At 40.5% G+C, this 23,370-nt stretch overlaps 7 protein-coding genes across 15 annotated transcripts; 3 read left to right on the top strand and 4 right to left on the bottom strand.

The window, feature by feature from the left end:
• Positions 1–283: 283 nt before the first annotated feature.
• LOC137583446 (uncharacterized) lies at positions 284–1,414 on the bottom strand. Its single transcript, XM_068298481.1, has one exon. The coding sequence runs from the start codon at positions 1,320–1,322 to the stop codon at positions 348–350; it is 975 nt and encodes a 324-aa protein (XP_068154582.1). The 5' UTR covers positions 1,323–1,414; the 3' UTR covers positions 284–347.
• A 129-nt stretch (positions 1,415–1,543) lies between these two features.
• Positions 1,544–4,468, bottom strand: LOC137583701 (mitochondrial potassium channel ATP-binding subunit). The gene is made up of 5 exons (XM_068298803.1): positions 4,318–4,468; positions 3,751–4,144; positions 2,678–3,685; positions 2,011–2,616; positions 1,544–1,933 (listed from the first exon to the last, which is right to left on the bottom strand). Exons 1-5 carry the CDS (start codon positions 4,359–4,361, stop codon positions 1,781–1,783), a joined length of 2,205 nt encoding a protein of 734 aa, XP_068154904.1. The 5' UTR covers positions 4,362–4,468; the 3' UTR covers positions 1,544–1,780.
• Positions 4,469–4,912: 444 nt separating this feature from the next.
• Sec16 (Secretory 16) lies at positions 4,913–19,920 on the top strand. Of its 9 annotated transcripts, none has more exons than XM_068298797.1 (12): positions 4,913–5,117; positions 6,639–9,805; positions 10,633–10,998; positions 12,519–12,987; positions 13,054–14,037; positions 14,097–14,273; positions 14,337–14,819; positions 15,588–15,968; positions 17,340–17,509; positions 17,575–18,110; positions 18,181–18,432; positions 18,507–19,920. In XM_068298797.1, the coding sequence occupies exons 2-11, from the start codon at positions 6,657–6,659 to the stop codon at positions 18,342–18,344; spliced, it is 6,879 nt and encodes a 2,292-aa protein (XP_068154898.1). In that variant the 5' UTR covers positions 4,913–5,117; positions 6,639–6,656; the 3' UTR covers positions 18,345–18,432; positions 18,507–19,920. The 9 variants fall into 9 exon arrangements, with proteins under 9 accessions (XP_068154898.1, XP_068154899.1, XP_068154895.1 ...); XM_068298798.1 differs by having other exon boundaries at positions 4,913–5,083; XM_068298794.1 differs by having other exon boundaries at positions 4,914–5,129.
• On the top strand, positions 15,975–17,318 carry LOC137583708 (uncharacterized; the record flags this gene model as incomplete). Its single annotated transcript, XM_068298810.1, has 1 exon — positions 15,975–17,318. A coding segment is annotated over one exon (954 nt), but the record flags the coding sequence as incomplete, so codon positions are not given.
• A 205-nt stretch (positions 19,921–20,125) lies between the features above and the next one.
• On the bottom strand, positions 20,126–21,647 carry LOC137583705 (box C/D snoRNA protein 1). The gene is made up of 3 exons (XM_068298806.1): positions 21,551–21,647; positions 20,719–21,497; positions 20,126–20,657 (listed from the first exon to the last, which is right to left on the bottom strand). Exons 1-3 carry the CDS (start codon positions 21,607–21,609, stop codon positions 20,458–20,460), a joined length of 1,038 nt encoding a protein of 345 aa, XP_068154907.1. The 5' UTR covers positions 21,610–21,647; the 3' UTR covers positions 20,126–20,457.
• A 53-nt stretch (positions 21,648–21,700) lies between these two features.
• On the top strand, positions 21,701–22,469 carry LOC137583706 (luc7-like protein 3). The gene is made up of 2 exons (XM_068298807.1): positions 21,701–21,813; positions 21,873–22,469. The coding sequence occupies exons 1-2, from the start codon at positions 21,706–21,708 to the stop codon at positions 22,458–22,460; spliced, it is 696 nt and encodes a 231-aa protein (XP_068154908.1). The 5' UTR covers positions 21,701–21,705; the 3' UTR covers positions 22,461–22,469.
• ND-18 (NADH:ubiquinone oxidoreductase subunit 18) lies at positions 22,467–23,353 on the bottom strand. Its single transcript, XM_068298808.1, has 3 exons — positions 23,184–23,353; positions 22,826–23,122; positions 22,467–22,757 (listed from the first exon to the last, which is right to left on the bottom strand). The coding sequence occupies exons 1-3, from the start codon at positions 23,234–23,236 to the stop codon at positions 22,577–22,579; spliced, it is 531 nt and encodes a 176-aa protein (XP_068154909.1). The 5' UTR covers positions 23,237–23,353; the 3' UTR covers positions 22,467–22,576.
• Positions 23,354–23,370: the final 17 nt, after the last annotated feature.

Here is a 23,370-nt window from a genome sequence, read left to right on the forward strand (position 1 = left end):
TAACCTGTTCAAGAAGTCATACAATGAATTTCAATAAAAAAATATACATATGTTTACTTGAAAAGTAACTGACAGTAGATTCGACAGTAATAATGTTCCTAGTGCCGCCAAGAAATGTTACAATTTGTGGATTAAAATATTTAAGAAAAATGTCAACGCAATGCCCACAAAAACGATAGTCCTTTAAAATTCAAAAACATTCCCCGTCACTGTGAACAATCACAGCTAGCGAAGGTCCCCATCGTTTCTTTTTTGCCATTGGAAATGACAGTTAATACTAAGGTTTTGAAGGAATTTGTGTTTTATTGTTAACATGTATGCTTAAAATGAGAGATTAGTTAGTTATTTTATTTCGCAGTTTTGATGCGTTTTTTCTGGACTAACTCTACATCCTCATCTTCTTGCTTAACGCCATTGGTTTTACGTTTCTTGGATTTTTTCGTCAACACTTGCGCTTCCTTTTCATCATCGCCATTGGTGAGATCCACATTCGACTGGACTAACTCGACATTCCCATCTTTTTGCCTAACGCCATTTATTATATGTTTTTTTGACTTTTTGGTCTCTACCTGGATTCTCTCTTCATCATCGCCATTGGTGAGATCCACATAGATGGGTTGTTTGGTTTTATCCATGAATGTTGGCTTCACACCTGTCAAGACTGATTGACGCACATCGCGCTCCTTTTCTTCTAGAGTTTGAGTGGTACTTAACATTTTGCTTCTAATTTTATAGTAGTTGCCTGTCTGTCTCAGCTTTGCCGAAGTCTCTAAACTATGGCGATCGGCTTCCGCCAAAACTTTGGCTATTTTCTTGGGCACCTCGATACGTGATTTGTAGTCCCTACCGAAAAACGGATGTCGTACAGGCAATTTGTATTGGGGCGGCGGTGTTGGCTCTATATATGTCACGCCTTCATCACCAGTTGGTTGCTCTTTTTCCAAATTTAGGCGCTTACTGACCACAACATATCCAGTTAGAGGTAGAGTTCGTAGACTATATTTTCCCTTGGGATTGACATAGCCAATGGCTTCATTAAGTGGTTGACTGTAGTTGGTGGCCCGCACCTGGACGTCACCCACATAGCGACGTCCAGGTATTTTGATGCGCTTGTTGGTTAAAAGCTCCCCAGGGTCCATGTCACGGGGGCACTGCAGGATCCAGGCATCATGGGATTGTGCATCGAATTCATGCAAAGCGGCACCGCAGCAATTTCGTCCAAATGGCTTCGTATCCACTTCATGATAGTCATTCTCCTCGATAAATTCTCGACGCCGCTCTTTGCTGAGTTTACGGATTTGCTTCCTATCACTATTAGCCATTTAACTTTCGTTAAATATACAAATTAAAAATAAAAATAAAAAAACAATCTTAATGTAAGATTTCACGTGTGAGTACCAGTGTGACCGTGGTAATTCACTGCGAATTTATGTTAGCCACCAATTTGACTTCAAGTATCGATATCATTGTTAAAACAATCGATTTTTTTTAACGGCAGTTTCTTCAAGTAAAACCAACAGTTTCTTTAACAAAAACAATACTGTTTTCAGCGTTTTCTTTATTTTATAAGCTTACTATCAAAAAAAGAGAACAAAAAAGGAGTAACCAAATTTCCCTATTTTCGTTTTGATACAGTAGAAAAGGAATGAAATAATTAAGGAAAAAAATCAAAAATTTGGATTGTATAAATTAATTGTACAATGGGTTTGCATAGAAAGAGGGTGACTAGGAGAGTAAAGTAAGGAAACCAAAAAAATATTTTCTATTAATTATCTATTTGTTAGCCTTGTGGCAGGCTCGAACGAGTGTCGGTTTTCGCCGCTGCCGCCTCCCCCACGGCTTGAACGTTTTCCTGGATATCGCGTCGCTCCTGCTGACGCACTAACTCATAGTAGAGGCCACGTTTGGCCATTAGTTCCTCATGTTTCCCCGTCTGGCAACAAAGAGCAAAAATAGAAACAATTAAGAAGTCGATTAATAAACATACAATGTCAATTCTATTTCACTTACCTCCACAATGCGTCCCTGATCTAAAACAACAATAAGATCCGCCTTACGTATGGTGGATAAGCGATGCGCTATCACCAAAGTAGTACGATTTTGCACAGCCTTATCGAGAGCCTTCTGCACTTCCGATTCACTGGTTGCGTCTAAAGCACTGGTAGCCTCGTCTAATATCAGAATCCTAGGATTCTTAAGTAATGCCCGGGCAATGGCAATGCGTTGACGTTGTCCACCACTCAATTGAGTTCCGCGCTCGCCCACGTGGGTGCCATAACCTTCGGGCAAAGCCTCGACAAAATCATGCGATTGCGACAATCTTGAGGCATCATGGACATCCTCGACGGTGGCATCAGGTCGACCATACCGTATATTTTCCAATATTGTGGTGCCAAACAGCACAGGCTGCTGCTCAATGAAACCGAGCACATGTGACCGCAGCCAATAGGGCGAAATGTCGGAGAGCTTATAACCATCCAGTTTTATATTTCCTCCCGTAGGCTCATAGAAGCGTTCCACCAGAGAAGCTATTGTGGATTTACCTGATCCGCTAGCACCCACCAAAGCCACGGTTTGACCAGGTCGCAACGTTAGACTGAAATCCTTTAACACCATCTGAAAGAAAATACGAAGGAATTTAAGGACTGTGGTAAAAATAGCTGTCTGATCAACTCACCTGGTCCGGCCTCATAGGATACGCAAAGGAGACATTTTCAAATCTTATTTCACCATGCAATCTCTCCTGGGGTATAATATAGCCGCGCAACAGCTCCACTTGAGGCTGCAGAGAAAGGAATTCAAAGACACGACTTCCCGCTGTCATGCCCCGAATCATGGTACCCAACAATATGGATCCCTGGGATAGTGATCTTTGTACACCTTGCGAAGCAACCAAAAAAGCCATCAATGATCCCGGCGTCAAACTCTCGGTAGACATCAAATGGCCACCCATGAACAAGGTGGACAAAACCAAAGTGTTAAGAAAGAAATTTGTTAGACCCTGGAAGATGGCTATGCCATAACCTAAGTCCTGTGCCAAACGGGCTGCCTCATTTGTCTCCACTTCGAACAATTGCATCTCCCGATACTCACAAGCACTGGAGCGAACAGTTCGAATGTTCGATAAGGCCTCCTCACACACCCCGGTGGCCCTTTCCGCTTGGGCCTGGGAACTTTTACTTAAAGCGCGTAGCTTGCGTCCAAGATACGACATGAACATCACCACACATGGTACACTCGCCAAGGCAATAGCCGCCATGTGGGGTGAGATCATAAAGAGGGATATACTGCCACCGAGCAGTTGGGCTGTACTTCTCAATCCCTGAGCCACAAACTGTTTAAACGATGTCTTGAAATCCTGAACATCAGCGGTCAGACGATTGACCAGCTCCCCAGTTCGATTCTCATCGAAAAAGGCAATATCCTGTAGGACAATCTGCTTAAACAGATCCTGCCGCATCTTGGCCGCCATCTGTTCGCCAATGCGACTAAGCAGGTAAATGTACATGAAGGTAAAACCTGATTGTAACATATATAGGCTTAGTAAATTGCTGGCCGGTTTGCTTACATCCTTAACAAAGGAATTGTTTGTCACAAATGTGTTGGCATAACGAGCCAACATATTGACTAGATCGCCAAGCATATTGGGAATGCGTATATTGATATAGGCTACAATTAGAGCTGCCTGCAAATATGAATATCAGAAACAATAAACTTGGATGAAAAGAATTTAGGTCTTAACCTACTCACAAATACGGCGCCAATAAGCTCCCACAGATGCGGTTCCAGATAGCCCCAAAGTCGTTGCCAGTCAAATTTCTGCTCTTCTGCAGTATCATTTGCTGCCTCTGTTTTGTTCTGATTATAACCAGCCAGACGATTGCCCTCACAATGAGCCGTCCAGTTGCGCAGACCCATGCCCATGGTTAAACTGCCGCCTACACAAAGCAGCGCCTTGCACGTCTGTAACAAGCGGCTGGCATTTGCGGGTGCTGGACACGCTGGCGGAGGTGGTGGTCGGCTTGTGGTCATGTGCTGTCTTATCAGGCGGGTGGCATTTTGTAGGCGGCCTGTTCCCGTTTGGGAGGGTCCTCCTATTCTTGGCAGTGGTAATTGCTGCAGCAAATGTCGACTGGTGCTGGTGCTACAAAGTGATAAGAATTGATAAACAAAATGAAACGCTGGCGCGTCGATTATGACATAACAGCATAAATAGGAAACGTCGGTGCAGAAATTTTGAATGGATGGTGGTTGTGGGTCGGGGGGCCAAAGGTTCCGATCAATTGCTCATTGAGTTTTGTCCCATTTGTACGTTACCTGAGATCACCGCGACTGCAATTGTATAGGAGTAAGCGCAGCATCTGGCCCTCGGCTCGTCTCCTCTCATTTAGTTGTAACGCGCTCGTTGATAAAAGAGGGCGGGGAGGGGAGCGATTGCAAACCAAGCAGATTTCTGTAAGGAAATCGATATATTTTGACCCTTAGAACTTGCAATTTTTCTGTCAACGTAGTTCACTTTTATATATTATTAAGATAAAAATTTTGTAAATATTTACGGTGTACCTCTATTCGCCTAAGTCTGTTGTTGTCGCTATTAAATATAATAATAACCATATATGCGAACCCAAGTTTAGAAATCATTTGGAGCTGTCATCAACTATATGTTATTTAGATTACAGTCAACGTCTTAAATAAATAATAATACTTTAATTGGCACAGCTTCATTACTTCATCATATAATACTTATATTTTCAAATTTCAGTTGTAAGGCACCGATTACAAACTGACCTGTCATTGTCGGTAAGAGATGTCACACTTGACTTTTTATAGCTAAAACTAGCTTGTTTTCTTATGGTTGTTGTTACAAATGACACTAAAAACATATTGCGGTCACACTTTTCCTCTCTCTCTCTGCAAAGTCGAGTTGGCATTTGGATTTTGCAGCACGAAAAACCAGAAATTCCATAGATTAATAATTTTTCATATTACATTCAACCGAATACAACGACTACGACAACACGACTGCATACAAAAAAGACTAGTAAATGTATATGTTAACCAAATTGCAAGTGAATTATATTAAGTGCGTATAATTGCAAAAAAACGGTTTATTTTTCGTGAGTGTTTGTGTAAGTTATCCTCTTGCTAATTAGAAATTAGGCTGAAAAAAGTGACGATGGAATGATATGGTGGAAAAGAGAGAGAAGTAACACTTGTATATATGTACTTGCGTTCAACAATATTGAGAAGAGGTGCAATTAAGTGTCTATGTGTGTGTGTCAGCGTGTGTTTTATTTATAAAATGCAAAACTGACAACAGCAAATGTTGTTTAATAATTGTTTTATATTTCAAAACACACCACCACCCCAACCCCCTTGTCCCACACAAGGCACTTGTTATAAGCAAAAGCTAAGGAGTAAAAGAAATGGAAAGGTGCCTTTGCAACCCTGGAGTTCAACCTCTCTCACTTTGTCTCTCTCTCTCTTTATTGATGTTTCGCTCTCTTTCTAATCAACCACTGCTCTATTTTTTGTTTTTTTTGTTTCTTTTTTTTTCGCCCTAAACTGTTATAAATATATAATAAAGGTTGAAGGAATAGAAATATTTAAAATAGGTAATCCTAAGCAAAAACTTATAATTTGTTGTATGTGTGTGTGTGTGCTTGTAGTTGGGGCAAACGAAAGATATGAAAAGAGGGAGAGAAAGAAAAAAACAACAACAACACACACGAAGAAACGTCCACGTAAACTTTTAACTTTTTTTTCGCTGTTCGGCAACTTTGCTGTTGTTGTTACTGCTGTTGTTTTTTTCAACGATATCATATTTTGTGCATATTTGTATGTATGCACGAATGCTAGGCGACTTTACAACATTAAAAAGGAAACAGGCTCCACATAAATATACATATATATACATAACGGTAAAGCGCTAGTTCATTGAACCAGCTGAAAGCTGCAAAATAACCAGCTGGCTCCTTTACGCTATATGTATGTATATATATGGATGTATGTATGTGTATGTAGCCCTTAGCTAAATAACCCCTGCAAGCTCCTTAGCATTAAATTGAATGGCTTGGCTAAAACATCGAGCGAATCAAAAACAATATGGCAATTTAAGCAGGAGAGCAGGAACAACAACATCAACAAAAAACAATCAGCAACAACAGCATAAGCAGCAAGATCAGCAAGTAACCACAGTGCATATGACAATAATGGAAACATATGATGAGACATATAGAAATTATGCAAGACCAAGATCAAGGGTCCAGGTAGAGCTTGTTCTTCTTATTTTCTTTAGCTCTCACTCTCCTTCAAATTCCACATCTTCATGCTTCTGTGTGTGTGTTTTTGTCTTTGTGTGTTCTTCTATCTACAACTTTATAAATATAATAAAAGATTATTAACTTATGTACATACATATATGTACATTATCTCATAGATACAATATGTATTATCCTTTAGATACTAACAATACGATGTTTTATCTTAATGTTATTTAATCATTTAAATGATTATAGTACATATATGTATGTATATATTTACGTTATGGAGAGGGTAGTGAGATGTAAAGAGTAAAACTTCTTAAGCCAAATGTCAAAATATTAAACGAATGTTGTCTCTATTGCTTTTTCTTCTAGCTAAATCAACAATCAAACATGTTGTACAATAATACGCAATGGCTTCCACCACATCAGCAACCGGCAGAACAGCAGTCTCAACCTCCGTTGCAACAGCAACAACCATTGGGTACTCATGCTCCTCAGCAGCAGCAACAACAACCAACGCTGCAGGCCCATCCCCCGCAGCAGCAACAACAACAACTTTATGCTAATCAAATGTTCCAGCCACCAGCTCAACAACAGCCGCCACAATATTGGCCAGAGGAGCAAGTGCATCAACATCAATTGCAACAGCAGCAGCCGCCGCCGCAGCAGCTACAGCCACAGCCACAGGCGATGAACTATAACTATTTTGCGGCTACTCAAACTGCAGTGCCTACGCTTAACCAGCAGCAGCAGCAACAACAACAACAACAACAGCAGCAGCAGCAGGCGGCGACAACTCAACAATTTTTCTATCCGCCTCAACCTGTTCAATCTCAACCTCAGCCGGGTCCAGTTTTGGATTCATTCGAACATAATAATGGCAACAATGATGGTTGGGGCGATTGGGGTGATTGGAATGATAGTGCCAATAACAACAACAACAATAACTCTAACATCCAAAATGAATCACTAAGCGAACAGCCGACCAATGCTGCCAACATTGTGGAAGATGCCTTCAATGTCAAAGGCCAAGGCAGTTGGCAGGCCTTTGCCCAAACATCTGTCTCTGCTAACAACAACAATAATAGCATTAATGTGGAACACCAACATCAACCGCCTCCGCCGCCACCACCTACAGTGCCACTTGAACTGGGCCAGGAACCAGAAATTGATGCCATTGTGCCACCTCAAGCCTTTCAAAATCAACCCATATCAGTTGCTCCGCCAATGGCATTACCGGAGAGTATCGGGGCAACAACAGGAACACCAACTATGGGAGCTGCTGGTGGCGGAAATCCATTTAAGCGTTCAACGGGTCCCAGTAAAAGGGTGAATATATTGGCGACAACTGCCGCCCAACCACCACCAAATCAACCTCTGCCACAGCCATCATCATTACCAACATCCAACATTGATCCCATTTTTACTGAACCTCCGCCGCATGTGGAGACTGCCAACATATTGTCGCTACCTCCAGCTTCAGCGCCACTTGCGAGTCATGCCCCTATTTCGGCTCCAACTGCTGGGGTCATTTATAACCAAGGATCGCTTCCTCCACGGGTGTCAAATGCTGCGCCTGCAGTTGAGCCTTCTGATGTGCCAAAGCCATTCAACCATTCATTTGGCATTTATGAAAATCAGGAAGTTTTGGCGGCACCAAATGATGAACGTGCTCAATATTTGCAGACCAGCCATCTATCCGAACAGCCGACTGATGCGGCCGACGATGGTGAAGCCAATTGGGAGGCAGATGATGATGATGACCAATTGTTACCACCACCGGGTCTTTCACGGCTAGTGCTAGGTCAACCAGAGTTGGAGCAACAGCGTTTGGTAACCGGCACGGAACAGCCAATTGCTGTCCAAGCCGTACATTTGCCGGAACGTCAGGCCGATGGTGAAGATACATCGGATGGTGAGCAATTGGCGTCAAGGAGTCCACCACATCGTGTCGTTACTGGTGTAGAGACGACAACTCTTCCATCTTTGCCCCTTCAACGGGAGCAACGGGAAGTCGTTCTGGATGGAGAAAATCTTGAAGATCAAGAAGCGACAGTCGGGGGAGTCCTCCTTCCCAGTGCAGCCCAGTCCTCAATACTAGCAGCAGCAGCTTCTGCCATTTCGGTGGAGCAATCCAGCGAAGAAATCACAACGATTGCTCAACCACCAGCACCAACATCATCATCACAGTTAACACACCATCAGCAGCAACAGCAGCAGCAGCAGATGTTGCCGCGTGTGGAGAAAAAACAGCTAAGAAGTCAGCAGCTGCCTACTCGACCCAAACCACGTTCGGGGCACTCTTTGGAACTCGATTCAGAGGATGAATCCGATGAGCTGCTCCTTAGCGAACGGGAAAGGGACAGAGTTACAACAACGGATCATCGTCGTGACTTGCCAACAGAGGAGCATCAAAAGCGTCGGTCTGGACGACGCAGTGGCAGCCATTATAATAATTATGATGGTGAAACCGAAGACTCGATACGTGGCGGTGGTAATGGTGGTGGTGGCATCGCTGGCAGTGCGGCTACTGGCTCCAGTCATGGTGGTGGCGAGGGTAAATCGTCACGCGATCGGGATCGTCGCAGTCATGATCAACAGCGTAGCCGTCGTGGCCTGGATGCCGATCAGGATCGTGAACGAGAACGTAATTGGCGTAGACGCTCACAGAAATACCATAGCGGCGGTGAGGATCAGGAACGATATGAGCATAGCAGTAGTCGTCGTGGATACGGGAATAATAGCAGCCTTTATGATGGTGAATCCGATGGCCCAGATATGGCTGATCTGGATGTGGACAACAATGTTGGAAGCGGTCCTGCCAGCAGCAGTAAAGGTAGTCGCAATCAAAGACGCAGTGAAGCTGCTGTTGCTGACGATGACTATGATGACTATGATCATCAGCGTGGCCATTATCGTGGTGGTCGCAGCGGTGGACCAAAGTCTGGACTGGATAAATCCCGCAGCAGTGGGCGCCGTAGTTACGAGCAACGAGAACGTCGCCTGGATGATAGTACCTTAGAACGGGAACGTGATCGCCGGCGCCGTCATCATCCCGATCAACGGCATTGGGATGGTTATGAGGAATATCGTCGCAAATCTTCGCGTAACAGTGATCTAGAAAAGGAACGCACCAATAATGGTGGTGGCTCTAATGCCACCGGTGGCTCTGCTAGCTCTAAGCGACGTAGCAACAACAACAATAGTAACAACAATACAAGCAGCAGCAACTATGATCCTTATACGGCATCGCCATCGGCCTATGATCCATATGGAATGTATGAGCAAATGTCTAGAAATCCTCACGCGTATGCCGATATGTATGCCAAATTCTATGGCCAAATGTTTAATAAAATGTTATTAAATAATGTTGCCGCTGCTGCCCAACAACAACAACATCAGCAGCCGCAGCAGCAGCAACATCCTCATGGCTTAGATGCAGCTGCCGCAAAACAATTTGTGGCCGCGGCTCAAGCCCAAGTTGCAGCGGCTAACATTGCTCCAGGAAGCGAAGCTGCTCTGCTAAGAGAACGTGAGCGGTAAGTCCAATTCCATTTAAAATATGACGATTTTTTTCTCGTAAAGCCTTGCAGAGAAAAGGCTGTGTAATTAACCAAAAATCACTCTAACTAATTGTTAGTGTATACTTGTAAAACTTTCAAACTGAGAGCAAATTAACTAAATATTAATCAACTTTTGGATGAGCGAGTCGTTCTCTCTCTCTCTCTCTCTCTCTCTGCGAGGTTTTTGTTAATTTACTTTTGTTAATTTTTGTTATCGTTTGGTTTTTAATTAATACACTTTTGTTAAATCCTTTCCCAACCCCCAATCACATATTGTTTAATGATTTTGGGCATGTAGAGTATAACCAAACCTCCCTCCTGCTCCATTGTCTTTCACCTTTCTCTCCTTTCTCTTCCATATGCTGTCTGAATTGTTTCTCTGTGTGTGGTAGAAATTATAGAAATAAATATAAAAACGAGAAGAATAGTTTGATAACCACAAAAAAAAATCCAATTTCAATCCCTCATCCATTCCGCATCCCCCCTTAGCTAATTGTAGATGAGAAAATGTCTCTAATGCACATTTTTTCTTTGTTTTCATATGGCATCCATCTATCTTTTGTCTCTCTCTCTCTCACCCTTCTCCTGGGCTTGCTCGCTGGAAGCTTCTCCTAGTGTTTTTGTATAATTGATCCTTGAATCCTTGGTCAACAAAAAATAATAATAATAACACACTCACTACAAAAAATAATTTGTGTGTTCTTGTCTCTAACTAAACAACAACAAAAAAAAAAATGAAAAACCAATCAAAACGCACACACACACACATAAATCGTGCAATGTGTTTACCCTTCCCACTCCAGGTATACACATGCATACATAAACCAAGCCAATGAATTCCATCGTCTCCATCAACGTCATCTCCATCAACATCACCTCAACAACAACAACCACAACTATACGGATCTGCTAAATGCCAGCCTAATCGATGATGCTTCAAGCCTCTATGGCGGTGAATCTCAGCACAGCAGCCGAAGATTGATAACACCGAATGCCTATGGCATTAGCCTCTCAAGTGCACGATCTCTCAGTAATCTCAGCATTGGCGGTGGCGATGCACTAACCGGACGCAGCAGTTCACGATGCGGTGGCGGAGGCGGAGTCGGAGGCGGCGGTGGATTATCATATGCTGGCGTCTATGCTAGCTCCGAATGCGGCCTTGATATCAGGTGGTCTCTCCAAAAAAAACAAAAAAAAACAATTAAAAACAAGAAAAAAAAACAATGCAAAAAAATACCAAAAAAACAAATTCATTCAAAATTTACCCTCTGTATCTGTATTCCATCTCCTCTTTCTCGCTCGCTCGCTTTCTCTCTCTCTTTCTTACTCGTGTCTCGGTTTATCATTCATACCCATGCCTTTCGCTTATCTATCTGCAATAATTTACATACATATGTAAATATACATGTGCGGGGAAACTCTTCCCATTCGCCTCCATCGACCCTTCATTTTGATTTCCCTTCATCTAGTGGTGGATTTTTCGGCAGCTTTGAAACCCCTTCAAACTTTCCATCGATATGATTGTTTGGGAAAACTTGCTTACTTTCGTGTCTAACCTTAGAAACTTCTTATAGTAACTGGGATTAAATCAATCTTTACAAAATTATATAACATAAGCATTCTTTCAGCAGGACATGGAATTGATTCTATGTTTATAAGACTGAGTCCAAATTGGGTATAATCTTAAGTCGTCTTCATTTCGGTGTCGGCTATATTTAAACTATCTAGTTTGTTTTTTTAAAGCGTGGACTGGTAGAGCTTAGAACAGATTTGACATATTTTGTTTACTAGTTTAAGCCCAAAAAATTTAAAAGTTAAATTCAAAAGTTTTTTTTTTAGTTTAATAAATTGATTTTTTAGAATTTAAATTATTTAAGGATTTATAAGGAGGAGGTATTCTTGGTTGCAAGCCTGTTTTTTACCCTTTAAAAAAAAAAATCATTTGAAAACTGAAGGAGTTTTTGCAGTTATGTTTCTTCAATTAAGACCAAATTAAAGTTTGTGAAGTCTGAAATCAAAGAATTTTGGGATTTATTTTGCCCTTTTTTTGTTTAATGTTAAAAAAAAAACCCCAAAAATTCTAAATGAGGTCGGGTTCAGAATGGTAGCCATTATTGGTCTTTTATTCATTAAAATCAAACAAACAATCCCAGGAAATAATTTCGGCCAAAAAATTGGAATTCCAATTTCCAAACCGAGAATTATTTCTTTTTACATTTAAATGGTTCCAAAAACAGTCAACTAAAGTTTGATTTCTAGTTCAGTGTAAATGAAAAAGAGTGTACAAACTCGAATGATTAATTATTTATATATTTTTTATTGATTAACGAGTTGGGGAATATAATTTCTGATTCTTACACTTCTTTGCTTTGACTTTTTATCTTATGGGGGAGAAGAATTTGTCTTTCTTTTGTGGACTGTGTTTCCCGAATTCTTTTCTCATGCTTTACCTATCCCCCCTTCTGGCTGTCACTAAGAACAAATCCTTTTGGCCGCATGCCTTGTGAATCAATATCTATTTAACCCAAAAGTTCCCAAAGTGAATTTTTCACTCTATGCCTTTTATAAATCTTATTCAGTTTCTTTTTTTTTTTCTTGCATGGAAATTGTTCAATTTTTTATTTTGAAACTCTTCATCTTACCTCTGAATATTGTCCGTAACTAATGGAATTCTAATTTGTTTGTATAGAGCTGGAATTGCTGGGGATGTGAGTTCATCAATTCCCGGCTATGCCTCAGCAGCAACACCAACACCATTACAAGGAGGAATGGAAGTGGCTCGACCACCAAGACGTCGGACACCGCTTCAATTTAATCGTCCCCATTTGGTTGCCTCATATGCCATGAGTTTGCTATTGAAAGTGAAACCCAAGTACGCTGGACGGGGTCGTTTGCGCAACGATGTTGAGGTGGCTGCACCGCGCATTAAAGATGCTACAAGCAGCCTATTCCGCTCCTATCCGGGACCATTGCAAGGACGTAAATTGCACAAGGATAAGATAATTAGTTTCTGTAAAGAGCAAATACGTTTGGGACCGACGCGTCAGTGTACCGTGCTGTATGCCACTCAAAAAAAACCGCAAGGAAATGTGGATAAATATCGAGCATCTCATGCCTTGATGTGGAATCTATTGATATTGCTATTGCGTCAAAATGGGGTAAGTATCCAATTGAGAGAAAGAGAGAGATACGATAGCAATGTGTATACAATTATCCCCTTTTAGTACATTGCTGACACTGATGTGGGTGATTTATTGCTGGAGAATCAACACGAGTATCCATATTTGCCCACGGAAGTGGACAACGAAGTGGAAACAGAGAACGAGGTGGAAGGAGACACTACGGAATTACAACCAACGGAAGCCAGTGAAAGTTTAGATGCCAGCGATGCTACTGCTGCTCAACAACAGCAACAAGTTCATCAAGGAGATGATGCCCATTCGAGTGCTCCCAGTGGAAATCACCCAGTATCTGAGCAGGCAGCCATCGATCAATTTCGTAGCTATGTCTTGCGTGGCAATGTTGAGGAGGCCTTGCAATGGGCCACCGACAACAATCTCTGGACACATGCATTCTTCTTGGCCCTATACGAGGATCGCTATGCCTTGACCGATGTGGCCCAAAAGTTCCTCAACAAAGCCATCAAAGCGAACGATCCATTGCAGACTCTATACCAAATGAAGAGCTGCCATACGCCGGCCTGTGTAAGCCAGCTGAAAGATGAACAATGGGGCGACTGGCGTTCACATCTTTCCATTTTGGTCACAAACAAGTCACGTCAGCCGGAATACGATCGCAGCTCGGTAGTGGCTTTGGGCGACACATTGTTCCAACGGGGTGATATCTATGCGGCACATTTCTGCTATCTAGTGGCCCAGGAGGAATTCGGACGTTATGACAGTACGGCCACCGAGCAGACAACACTCACTGCCAATGTGCCCAAATTGATACTGCTGGGCGCCTCACACTACAAGCATTTCAATGAGTTTGCGAGCAATGAGGCCATCATAATGACCGAAATCTACGAGTATGCCCGTTCGCTTTTCGATCAGAAGTTCAGCATTGCTAACTTCCAGCATTATAAATTTCTATTGGCCACACGCATTCTTGATTATGGACAGCATTTCCGTTGTACTAACTATTTAGAGCAAATTGCCAGACACATTGGAATCAAACCGGAGAGCTATGACAGCGATTTCATACAGAGGGTATACTTTAACCCGATTTATCCAATTTCACTTTTGGCTCATCACATAATTCATTTTAGGTTTATAATCTGGCCGAACGTTTACGCTATCATGATCCCATATTGATGAATCGTGTATTCTTTGCCAGTCCTCCGAACGGCGCTGCCAATGGCAGTAGCAGCAGCAACAACAAGGATTCATCATCGGAGGAGAAGACTTGGTTGCGTCAGTTGCGTGCATTAGCCGATACAACGACTGTAAGTGAAACATTTAACAACCATTCTATGGATTCTTTCTAATTAATTTTCTCTATTGTCCAGTATCCTCAGCAGCAACAACAACAACAGCTGCAGAACGACATCGATCAGCAATTTGCGGAGGTAAACAAACAGTTTCGTGAACTGAATATGCAATATGATGACACATTGCAACTGGCCAAGGATGCAGCTCAACCAACTGATCTACAGCAACAGCCAAATGTACAGCAGCCGGAGTATTATGAGCAACCACATCCAGAGCAGGAAACGCTAACAGATCCTAATGGCCAACTACAGCAGCAGACGCAGCCGCAATTGGCGCAAGTGCCTCCTCCTATGTTTTATGATCCAAATGCTGTGCAACAACCAACTACCACATATGGACATATTGAGCCAGCTGTTGAAGCATATGGTGGACAGCCACTTGAGCAGCAGAATCATCAGCAACAACCGCAAGATCCATCCCTCTATGGACAGCCAGCAGCAGCGACAACTGGCGCCTATGATTATTGGGCGGGAACACAACAGCCTCCATATGGTGATGAGGTAAGTGACGAATCCACAGAACACATCTGTCATCTGAGATTTCACTCTGATTATTAATGTATATATATTATATACTCTAAATAAGCACTAGGAGCTCAATCCACTTGCCAAAAAGGTTTATTTTCTTTTAAATTTTGACAGTCTTCATTTGTCACACTGAAACAGAAAGAATCTCAATCTTAGTTTGATTATGTATGTAACTATGTAGTTACATTAACTTAAACTTAAAATCAAATTAATCGACAAGTTTAATAGAAACAAAAGCAAAGATATCAAGGATTCAAGATTTGATTTTGGAAAAGAATTCAGTTTCACTTTGTTAATGTTTCGATCTAAAGAAACAATAGAAAATGTATGAATTTGAAATTATTGAAAGTAGGATAACATTTCAATGTCAACGATATTAATGGTACCGATTTCAAAAAACCAAATGATTTGTATTTAGTCACTTGCTGTAAAGAATTTTCTAAGGTTTTTATATTTTTGTCACGTGACAAAATGTATATGGTAAGATTATCAAAATGTTAGAGTTTGATTTCTATGGGTTTGTCCATTAAGTTTCCTTAACGGAGGACATCACAAGTATTGATTTATTGAATAATATTTCTCTAATAGTAGACTTTCTTGAAAATTTCCTTCTGTGGTCTGTTTTTAAGTTGTGTAAAAGTTTTTGTGTGTAATGATGAGTTTGTGCAATTTTTTTGTTTGTTGATTATGCAAATATTTTCAATTGAACTCAATTCAAATTTAACTTCAAATGGAATGCAGCTATCGCATATGGAAAGCAATGAAAATATAAATGATACAACAATTAAGGAAGTAGTGGAGCGACAACCACAGCAACAGCAGTTTGAGGACAAACCACAGCAACAAAAAATATCACCGCGATTCAAGGCGAATGCATTAAAACTGCCCCCTGCTCCGAACCCTTCGTTAAAACAGTTGAATAATTTAAACACATTGGAAAGGGATACAAATAATAAGAATAAATCGGGAACTGAAATGGGAATTGTGCGAAAATTTCAATTTAGCAAGCAACAACAGATAAGATTGTCCACAACAACAGCAATAACAACAGCAGTGACACCATCGACGACAGCAGCAACAACAACAACTACAACTACAGCCAAGGCATTCAATTTGAATGATGTAAGTAGCATAACTACCATTAATAAACGTCAGCAGCAACAGCAACAGTCGCACCAGCACCAGAAATACAATCAAAAATTGCTAACGCCTACAACGCTAACCACGCCCACACGTTTCATAGCAGCCAAGCCGACAGCAGTAACAACCACGACAACAAATGCGTCAACATCATCAGGAGTAAAGCGAGTAAACTTTGATTTACCTTCAACAATAAATGAAACAGAAACAGAGATGGAAAATGAACCATTGCTGGTTCAGCAACAGCAACGACAGGCAAATAGCTTGGCTCTTGCATCATCATCATCATCCTCATCATCCTTAACTAACCATAGTCAATTCAGTCTTTGTCGCAAGCCGCATATAATCTTTAATGGCACTTATCCGATTGATATGCCACTCAATAACAGCAACAACTATGATGCCGAGGCCAATGCAGATCGTTCAGAATTGCAAAGATATCGTTATATGCTGCATGATTATATTATCGATGAGGATGCCGAAGGTGAAGAGCAGGCAGAGGCGGCTGTGGGTTATGTCGATCAGGAGGAATTACTCGACTATGAAGATGATGAAGATGATGATGACAACGAATATGTTGATGATGAGGACGATACAATCGATGATGATGATTATGAATATTTTGTTAGTCATCACAATCGAAGAAGGACACCACGGCAAAGAAAAGCAAATATGTATTCAAATAGTGATGGACATCAATCACAAAATGTCTGGTCCATGCAAGAATTAATTGCCAATCCGAGCATACCATTGAATTATAAGAAAATGTGTTCAGAGGTTGAACAAAGTTTGAATAAATTTGAAGCCTATTTGGATAGCAAAAAGCAAACGAATGCTGTGCGCACCTTTGATATTGATGCACCGGTAACCACAGCCGGATCAGATGGCGGAGGAGGAGGAGGAGTAGTCGGCTTGGCCCTTAGTTCTAAGAAGCAATTGTAAAACTTCTTTTGTACCTTTCATTGGAGCGGACATCCCTGTACCTGCGCGCGTGCTTTTCATTAGCTATAAATGCAAATACGTAAATTGTAAATCGTTTGGATTTCTCTCCATTTGTCTCTCTTTCTCAGTATCGAAATCTATATATATTTTTTTTTCAATTGATAGTACTTAAGCAAAATACAAACTATTTAAGCCATTCAGAATAAATTATAATAAAAAAAAGAAGAATTCATGTGTAACTTGAAGCTAGTTTTGTTGTCCTGCGCCAGTCTTATCTTGATTTACACTTTGATTTTTGTTTTTATGTGTTTGCCTTTAACTAATATTTAACAATAACTAGTAATTGTTTAATTGATTGAAATAGATTTACAATGATATAATTTTCAAATTAAAAACCCTTCCATCCATTAGCATCAGCATCAACAAGCCCGCCCGGCTATTTCAATGCCAAAATCAAAGAGCTATGATGATGACGATGATACGAATAGGGGAGCAGATGCTACAAATGATGCCAAATCGTCTGCAGGAACTGGCAAGCCACAATCTGTTGGTGGTGCAGCATCTGGAGGTCGTGATCTTGGGTATGTTTAAGTCACGTAAGATATTTTTCCTGTACAAACATAATCGCGAAAATCTTCGGTTTCAGGGCACCGGGCAATCAAAATGCTGGCTGGTTTGGTGGTCTCTGGAATAAGCTGTCATTGAAACCGAAAAATCAAATGATATTACCCGATGATAAAAACCCCACAATTGTCTGGGATAAAGAGCGTAAATGTTGGACCAATACCGAAGGTACTGGCGATGAGCAAGAAAGTTTTAAGCCACCGCCAAAGATGAGTGATATGGGTTTGGCGGCGGCATCGGCGCCGGCGGGAGCAGTTCCTCCATCAGGACCTCCAGCTCCAGCAAATGTAATACCCGCAAACACTAATTCATGGCCTCAGGAAACGCTGCAGCAACCGCAAGTTTATGGTGCAAATCCCATGGAATATGCAGCACCACCAGCTGTTGCTGCTGCTGTTCCCACAACCATGCCAGATGCCTATGGAGCAGCGCCAACAGCACTAACAGCAGCTCCATTGCCAGTAGTGAATCCAGCACCAACATCTAATGCTCCAGCCGTTCCTGGTGGAGCACAACCCAAATTGACATCAAATATTTTCAAAATGCAACGCAATCGCAGTAAGTTGCCCTAATAAATTTAGCTGTCTAAGATTGCTTGGCTTTACAACTGTGTGTTTTTAATTCACAGCCCTAAAGAATTCCTATGTTGATGTGTTCAATCCATCGGGAGCTCCCATGTCTGCAGCGCCGGAAAATGTATTGGCTCCGGTTATTGCACCAGCGGCTGTACCTCAGGGCGGTTACTTTGTGCCAGGACAGCAACAACACTACCAACAGCAGCAGCAGCAGTAAATAGGATTAGAGCACTGAATAGGTTTAGCGGGAGAGCAAGAAATTTATGGAATAGGCATAGAATGTAATGGAGTCTAGAGCAATGAATGTGAGTCGCCTAATAGATATATTATATATCTATGCATGATCTGACTATAGTTTACTTTCTCTTTTCTTTTGCAGCACTTTCAGCTACGTACGACACATTCACACACACACACTGTTCTTTGTCTGTTTATGTATTAAGTCGTCCCCCATTAACAAAATCGACATTTTCTACTGTTTATGTGTGTGTGCTGCTGTATTCTATATATGTATGTCTGTATATACATGCATATATATATATGTATATATATTTATGTATATGTAGTGGTTTGCACGACTCTTTCAATGTGTGCGATTGGAAAATGTTTAGCAATTTTTGATGAAATTAAGTAGGGAGGTGCAAAGAAAAAACATAAAATGATATATGTTTATGTACATTTTCTATATATGTTCTTATTTATGTTTAAACATTCGCCTATACCCAACTAATTGATGGATCGATCAATTTTACGATCTATCTCCTATATATATATATATATATGTATGTACATATATACTTTACTTTTCCCTTTGTATGTTGCATAGTTTTTATTATATAGGTAGAAATCAACAAATGATACAAGAATAATAAATAAATTCTTTCAAAACAGGCAAAAGTAAACAAAAAAAAAAAAAAAATATATATATATATAAAAAAAAGAAAAGAATTAAGGGGGAAGCAGAGAGCAAGAAAATTCACTAAATACTTTAAATTTGTACGCCAATCGCCTATTCCCTATACTTTCCGACTGCATGTATTTTTTATAACAAATGTTTAAACCTACAAAAAAAAAATGACATGCGAAAAGTTTGTCTATCTTGATGGGTGTGTGTTTATGATTATTATTATTTTTTTTTATTGTTAATACATGGATACATCAAATTTATACTTCTATATACATATATATTCTTTATATGCATATATAAATAATATAAATACAACTATTCCAATTTCTGTTTAGAGCAATTTATATATTAAATGCGTTTCTGTCTCCCTTTTTTTTTTTGTTCATTTCTTACGAGACAACAAACTGCATTTGATTTAAAATGTTTATATTTGTTATAACAAAAGAAAAGTTTATAGTAATAATAATAATAATAATTGTGTTTGTTTATGCTTTAATTTAACCATTCTTTTTTTCTTCCTTATTTTTAATTCTTTTATTTTAAACTGGTGCAGGCGAAACAAAAGTTATAAATTGAAAATAAGAAACTATGCTATATTTATATTATTTATATATATATATATATATAACAATCTAAATTTCACAATATACTATGTACATACATTTTGCAAACTGATGTTGATGATAATGTTGAGAAGAACGAGAAGGAACAGAGTTAGATAGAAGTCCAATGGGTTTGCTTTGCATTAAGATTAACATTATCGTTAAACAAAAATTGTACTCAACAAAATGAATTTTGCATTACGCTATACACAAATGCCAGAGTTAGCCTCAAGTGCAATATATGAAGATTTCTATAAAGACGTGGTATCAATTCATAACATTTATATATCTAGCCTAAACAAATTCTATATAGAAAAAAATTTCTATGAGACAAATACAGCAAAACTTTAAAAATATATTTTGGACAAATGACTTTGTGGTTGCTGATGTGGTTTCATATGGAAGTACATATCTTGTTCTCTTCCATATTTTAATTTATTGTCTGTGTAGATCGAATTAAATACGAAAAAACCAGAACCAATAGGAAAATCTTGTAATTTTATGAAGTAACTTTATTTGTATTATTTATTGATTGCTATTGTCGCCGGTTTCAATTTAAAATAGTTAATTTTATATGTACATAAAGTCTGTATAAGACTTTTTGAGTAAATGATGATCCAGGTCTATTGAAATTATCGATTAAACCTCTTGAATTGAACGGTCAAATCCATGCCATAGAATGTATGGAACGATGCAGATAGATTGTCGAAACCGAAATAACTCCTCTTTCAGTTGGATAAACCTATATCTTTTCATCTTTGGTATCGCCTTCTTTTCTGATCTAGATTGATTTTGTCCACTTGATAAGGGCATTTAAGATACTAGCTTTCCACATCATGATCACTGTTGACTTCGGAATCGTCTGAATCATTTGCAGCGAAGTCTTTTACCAACTGCTCATATATATTATGGAGTTCTGCGGTGGGAATCTCTTGTATGTTTTCATCAACTTTTGGCCTTTTCTTTGTAGCATTTGTTTCCTCGCTGTCGTTGACAGTTTCTGGAGTTTCATCTTCTTCATCTGGAATGTTAAAAGGTTATATGAGAGTTCGTTTTATTTAAATTTAAAATAATTAACTGACCACTGTCTACCATTGTCCAACCAGGCGGAGGAGTTGCCTCATAGCTGACCAAAATAGTGGGAAACTCCAAGATTGTTTTATCACCGAGATTCTCTCGCAGCGTTTGGGCCATCGATAAGGCATAACAACGTGACCCACTTCGTCTGATACCTTCGGCTCTTAGCCAGGTGGTTATTTGACCTAAACCAGCAGTTTGATGGTTTTGCAGCAATTTGCGCTGATCTCGTGGGATGTCATGATGCCCATCGATATATTTTTTCAATAATGCGGCCAGAGGCAGCTCCTCGTCGCATCGCTCATCTATTAAGCGCACAACCGTTGTACTCTCACCCAAAGCATGGGGATCAACAAAAAGCCATTCAATACGCCAATAGAGACGTCCTAACTTCCAGTCCAAATATGTTGTATTCTCCTTATGGCGACTAAAATTGGGTAACAAGAATTGTAGGCGTGTGCGCCGTTTCTGGGCTGCTGTTCGCATGCGATGTTGCGGCACAGGCAGAATTCTTTGATGATGCGTAAAGCGTTTGCTGGGATCACTTTTACGATAGTCCGCATAGCGTGTGCACTCCTCGAGAAAGCAATAGTCACTCATAAACTCTCTGGCAGTCATCTCGTTTAGTGGCACATATTTCGTGCGATCCCGCTTGCCGTCACATTTAAGCTCGCGCTTGTGGATCTGGACGCAGTTTAAGCAACACGTTTTCACCTCACATTTGGGACAAGCGTAACGGGCTTCTTTGGCGGCACACACCTCGCACATACCCAAGCGCATGGACCTGAGAAGATGGAAATTCTAAGTCATAAATGTAATGGAATTCAATTTGCTTACTTTGACTGGGTTTGGTTGGACGCGTTGGTTACCACGCTAGAGCCAGTGTCCTCCTCCATTTAGCTGTTGAATGTTAAGTGTGACCAGATTATTCATTGACATTGTTGCCACTACGTAAACTTCGAAAAGTTGTATTCTGGCAACGCTTAATACAAATGGCTCAGAGCGGGCGGGATGCACTGCAGCATTTTGTGCAGCAAAGTAGGGAACGTCTTAATATAATTTTACAACGACTACAATGGACCGAGGCCGGCGTACTGCAGGCAAGTCAATAATAAAAAAATGAATCTACATTCTATAATTAATCTTTGTAATTATTTAGAGCCACCATGGTGATTGTTCTATGTTAAAGAAACAGGAAGCATCTTTTCCACCAAGCTACCCTGATTCGGGCTTCTGTATTCAGCTTGATGAGCCCACTTTGCGACAGATTCTGCAGACAAATACGGCGAGTCCCTCACCTCAATCTTATACAACCAAACAAAAGTTACTTATCTATCAGTATGTGTTGGAACAGACACCTTGCCAACGTCCTGTTTTCGAGGACGATGCGGCATTTGCCAAAATGGTGGCTGTAACTAAAAGGGAACAGTTTAAACAACGCCGTTATCGCAAGAGTAAACCGACCCACAATGAGCAACTGCATCAGCTGTTAGAATTGCAAATGAAGGCACTCACACAGCAACAGCAGATATCAAAAGAGTCAATAACAATCCGACATCGGCAGGATCAAAGAAGACAACGAAGACATAGTCGTAGTCCTGATAGTAGCAGACGGGACAATCGTTCCAACAAAAAAGAACGTCATAGATCAAAACACAAATATAAAAGAAGCCGTTCACGTTCCCGATCGCGATCCCGCACTCGATACCATAGTTCACGCCAACGAAACAATCAGAATAAACATTAATGGAACTCACTTTGTATTCTTCCAAGAGTTTTAATCGTGTCGAAAGCAAAATAATAGATCTTTATATATATAACAGTTGCTATTTAAGCTAGCCATTACCACCCGGGGAAATTGATCTACTTGGTGGAAACGCGCGTACGTTTGTTCCACGAGAAGTTGATGCCATAGTTCTTGACACGCTCCTTCTTTGGCTTATCGTCGCCATCCACAAACCAGCGCCAACCATTGCGTTCACAGTATGTGATGGCCTCATCCTTAGAACCAAATTGCACATTCATATTGGACAATGGGTCGCCGCTACAAATAAAACCAAACAAGAAAGGTTTAAACAATCAAAATTTTTACTATGGTTTAAAGCTACTCACGTGGAGGCCCAACCCATAAGTGGATTCTCCCAGCGTTCACGATTATCGAACTCAATTTGCCATTTGTTTAGATTATCAGTGCCGCTTTGCATAGCATTCTTGGGTGGTGTGTGAATACGGACACGACGATCTCTGACCTGTTCCTCGGGCACACCAGAAATTGGGCTAAGATTAACGGCAACGGGCACAGTGATTTTGCCACTCAGTTTGTTGCGTTGTTCCACCTCTTCCGGACGTGCCAAGGCAGTGTTTAAATCCAAGGGAGCAACATCTTGATTCGATGCATATCGGACGCAGCTAACAGAATCAAAGATTGGCAATTAGAATAACATAAAATTAGCAATTTCCAAAGGCTTACATCTGCATTGAAGATGGTGCTGTCCGGCACATCACCTGGCGTAGGATCGACATTTTGGAAGAAAAACAATCGGCTAACAAGTTAAAATCCCAAAATTACAATTACGTAAAATTTCGAGCTCCAAAACGAACGCAAAAGTTGCTGCAGTTGTTGTTGTTGTCGTGAAAAACAGCTGATCCTTGATATC

This window comes from Drosophila tropicalis, unplaced genomic scaffold, assembly GCF_018151085.1.
Source record: "Drosophila tropicalis isolate 14030-0801.00 unplaced genomic scaffold, ASM1815108v1 contig_867, whole genome shotgun sequence".
NCBI lineage: Eukaryota > Metazoa > Arthropoda > Insecta > Diptera > Drosophilidae > Drosophila > Drosophila tropicalis.

Excerpts from the sequence above, each read along its gene's own strand:
- LOC137583701 (XM_068298803.1), bottom strand. The coding sequence starts at position 4,361 with ATGCTGCGCTTACTCCTATACAATTGCAGTCGCGGTGATCTCAG. Across the intron at positions 4,145-4,317 it reads TGCAGTCGCGGTGATCTCAG|CACCAGCACCAGTCGACATT; the intron begins GTAACGTACAAA and ends ATCACTTTGTAG. Across the intron at positions 1,934-2,010 it reads ATCAGGGACGCATTGTGGAG|ACGGGGAAACATGAGGAACT; the intron begins GTAAGTGAAATA and ends CTTTGTTGCCAG.
- LOC137583705 (XM_068298806.1), bottom strand. The coding sequence starts at position 21,609 with ATGGAGGAGGACACTGGCTCTAGCGTGGTAACCAACGCGTCCAACCAA. Across the intron at positions 21,498-21,550 it reads TCCAACCAAACCCAGTCAAA|GTCCATGCGCTTGGGTATGT; the intron begins GTAAGCAAATTG and ends CCATCTTCTCAG. Across the intron at positions 20,658-20,718 it reads TTGGACAATGGTAGACAGTG|ATGAAGAAGATGAAACTCCA; the intron begins GTCAGTTAATTA and ends TTAACATTCCAG.
- Sec16 (XM_068298793.1), top strand. The coding sequence starts at position 6,204 with ATGACAATAATGGAAACATATGATGAGACATATAGAAATTATGCAAGA. Across the intron at positions 14,038-14,096 it reads ACAGCGATTTCATACAGAGG|GTTTATAATCTGGCCGAACG; the intron begins GTATACTTTAAC and ends AATTCATTTTAG. Across the intron at positions 17,510-17,574 it reads TCTGGAGGTCGTGATCTTGG|GGCACCGGGCAATCAAAATG; the intron begins GTATGTTTAAGT and ends CTTCGGTTTCAG.
- LOC137583706 (XM_068298807.1), top strand. The coding sequence starts at position 21,706 with ATGGCTCAGAGCGGGCGGGATGCACTGCAGCATTTTGTGCAGCAAAGT. Across the intron at positions 21,814-21,872 it reads CCGAGGCCGGCGTACTGCAG|AGCCACCATGGTGATTGTTC; the intron begins GCAAGTCAATAA and ends GTAATTATTTAG.
- ND-18 (XM_068298808.1), bottom strand. The coding sequence starts at position 23,236 with ATGTCGATCCTACGCCAGGTGATGTGCCGGACAGCACCATCTTCAATG. Across the intron at positions 23,123-23,183 it reads GCACCATCTTCAATGCAGAT|CTGCGTCCGATATGCATCGA; the intron begins GTAAGCCTTTGG and ends TGATTCTGTTAG. Across the intron at positions 22,758-22,825 it reads CTTATGGGTTGGGCCTCCAC|CGGCGACCCATTGTCCAATA; the intron begins GTGAGTAGCTTT and ends TTTTATTTGTAG.
- LOC137583446 (XM_068298481.1), bottom strand. The coding sequence starts at position 1,322 with ATGGCTAATAGTGATAGGAAGCAAATCCGTAAACTCAGCAAAGAGCGG.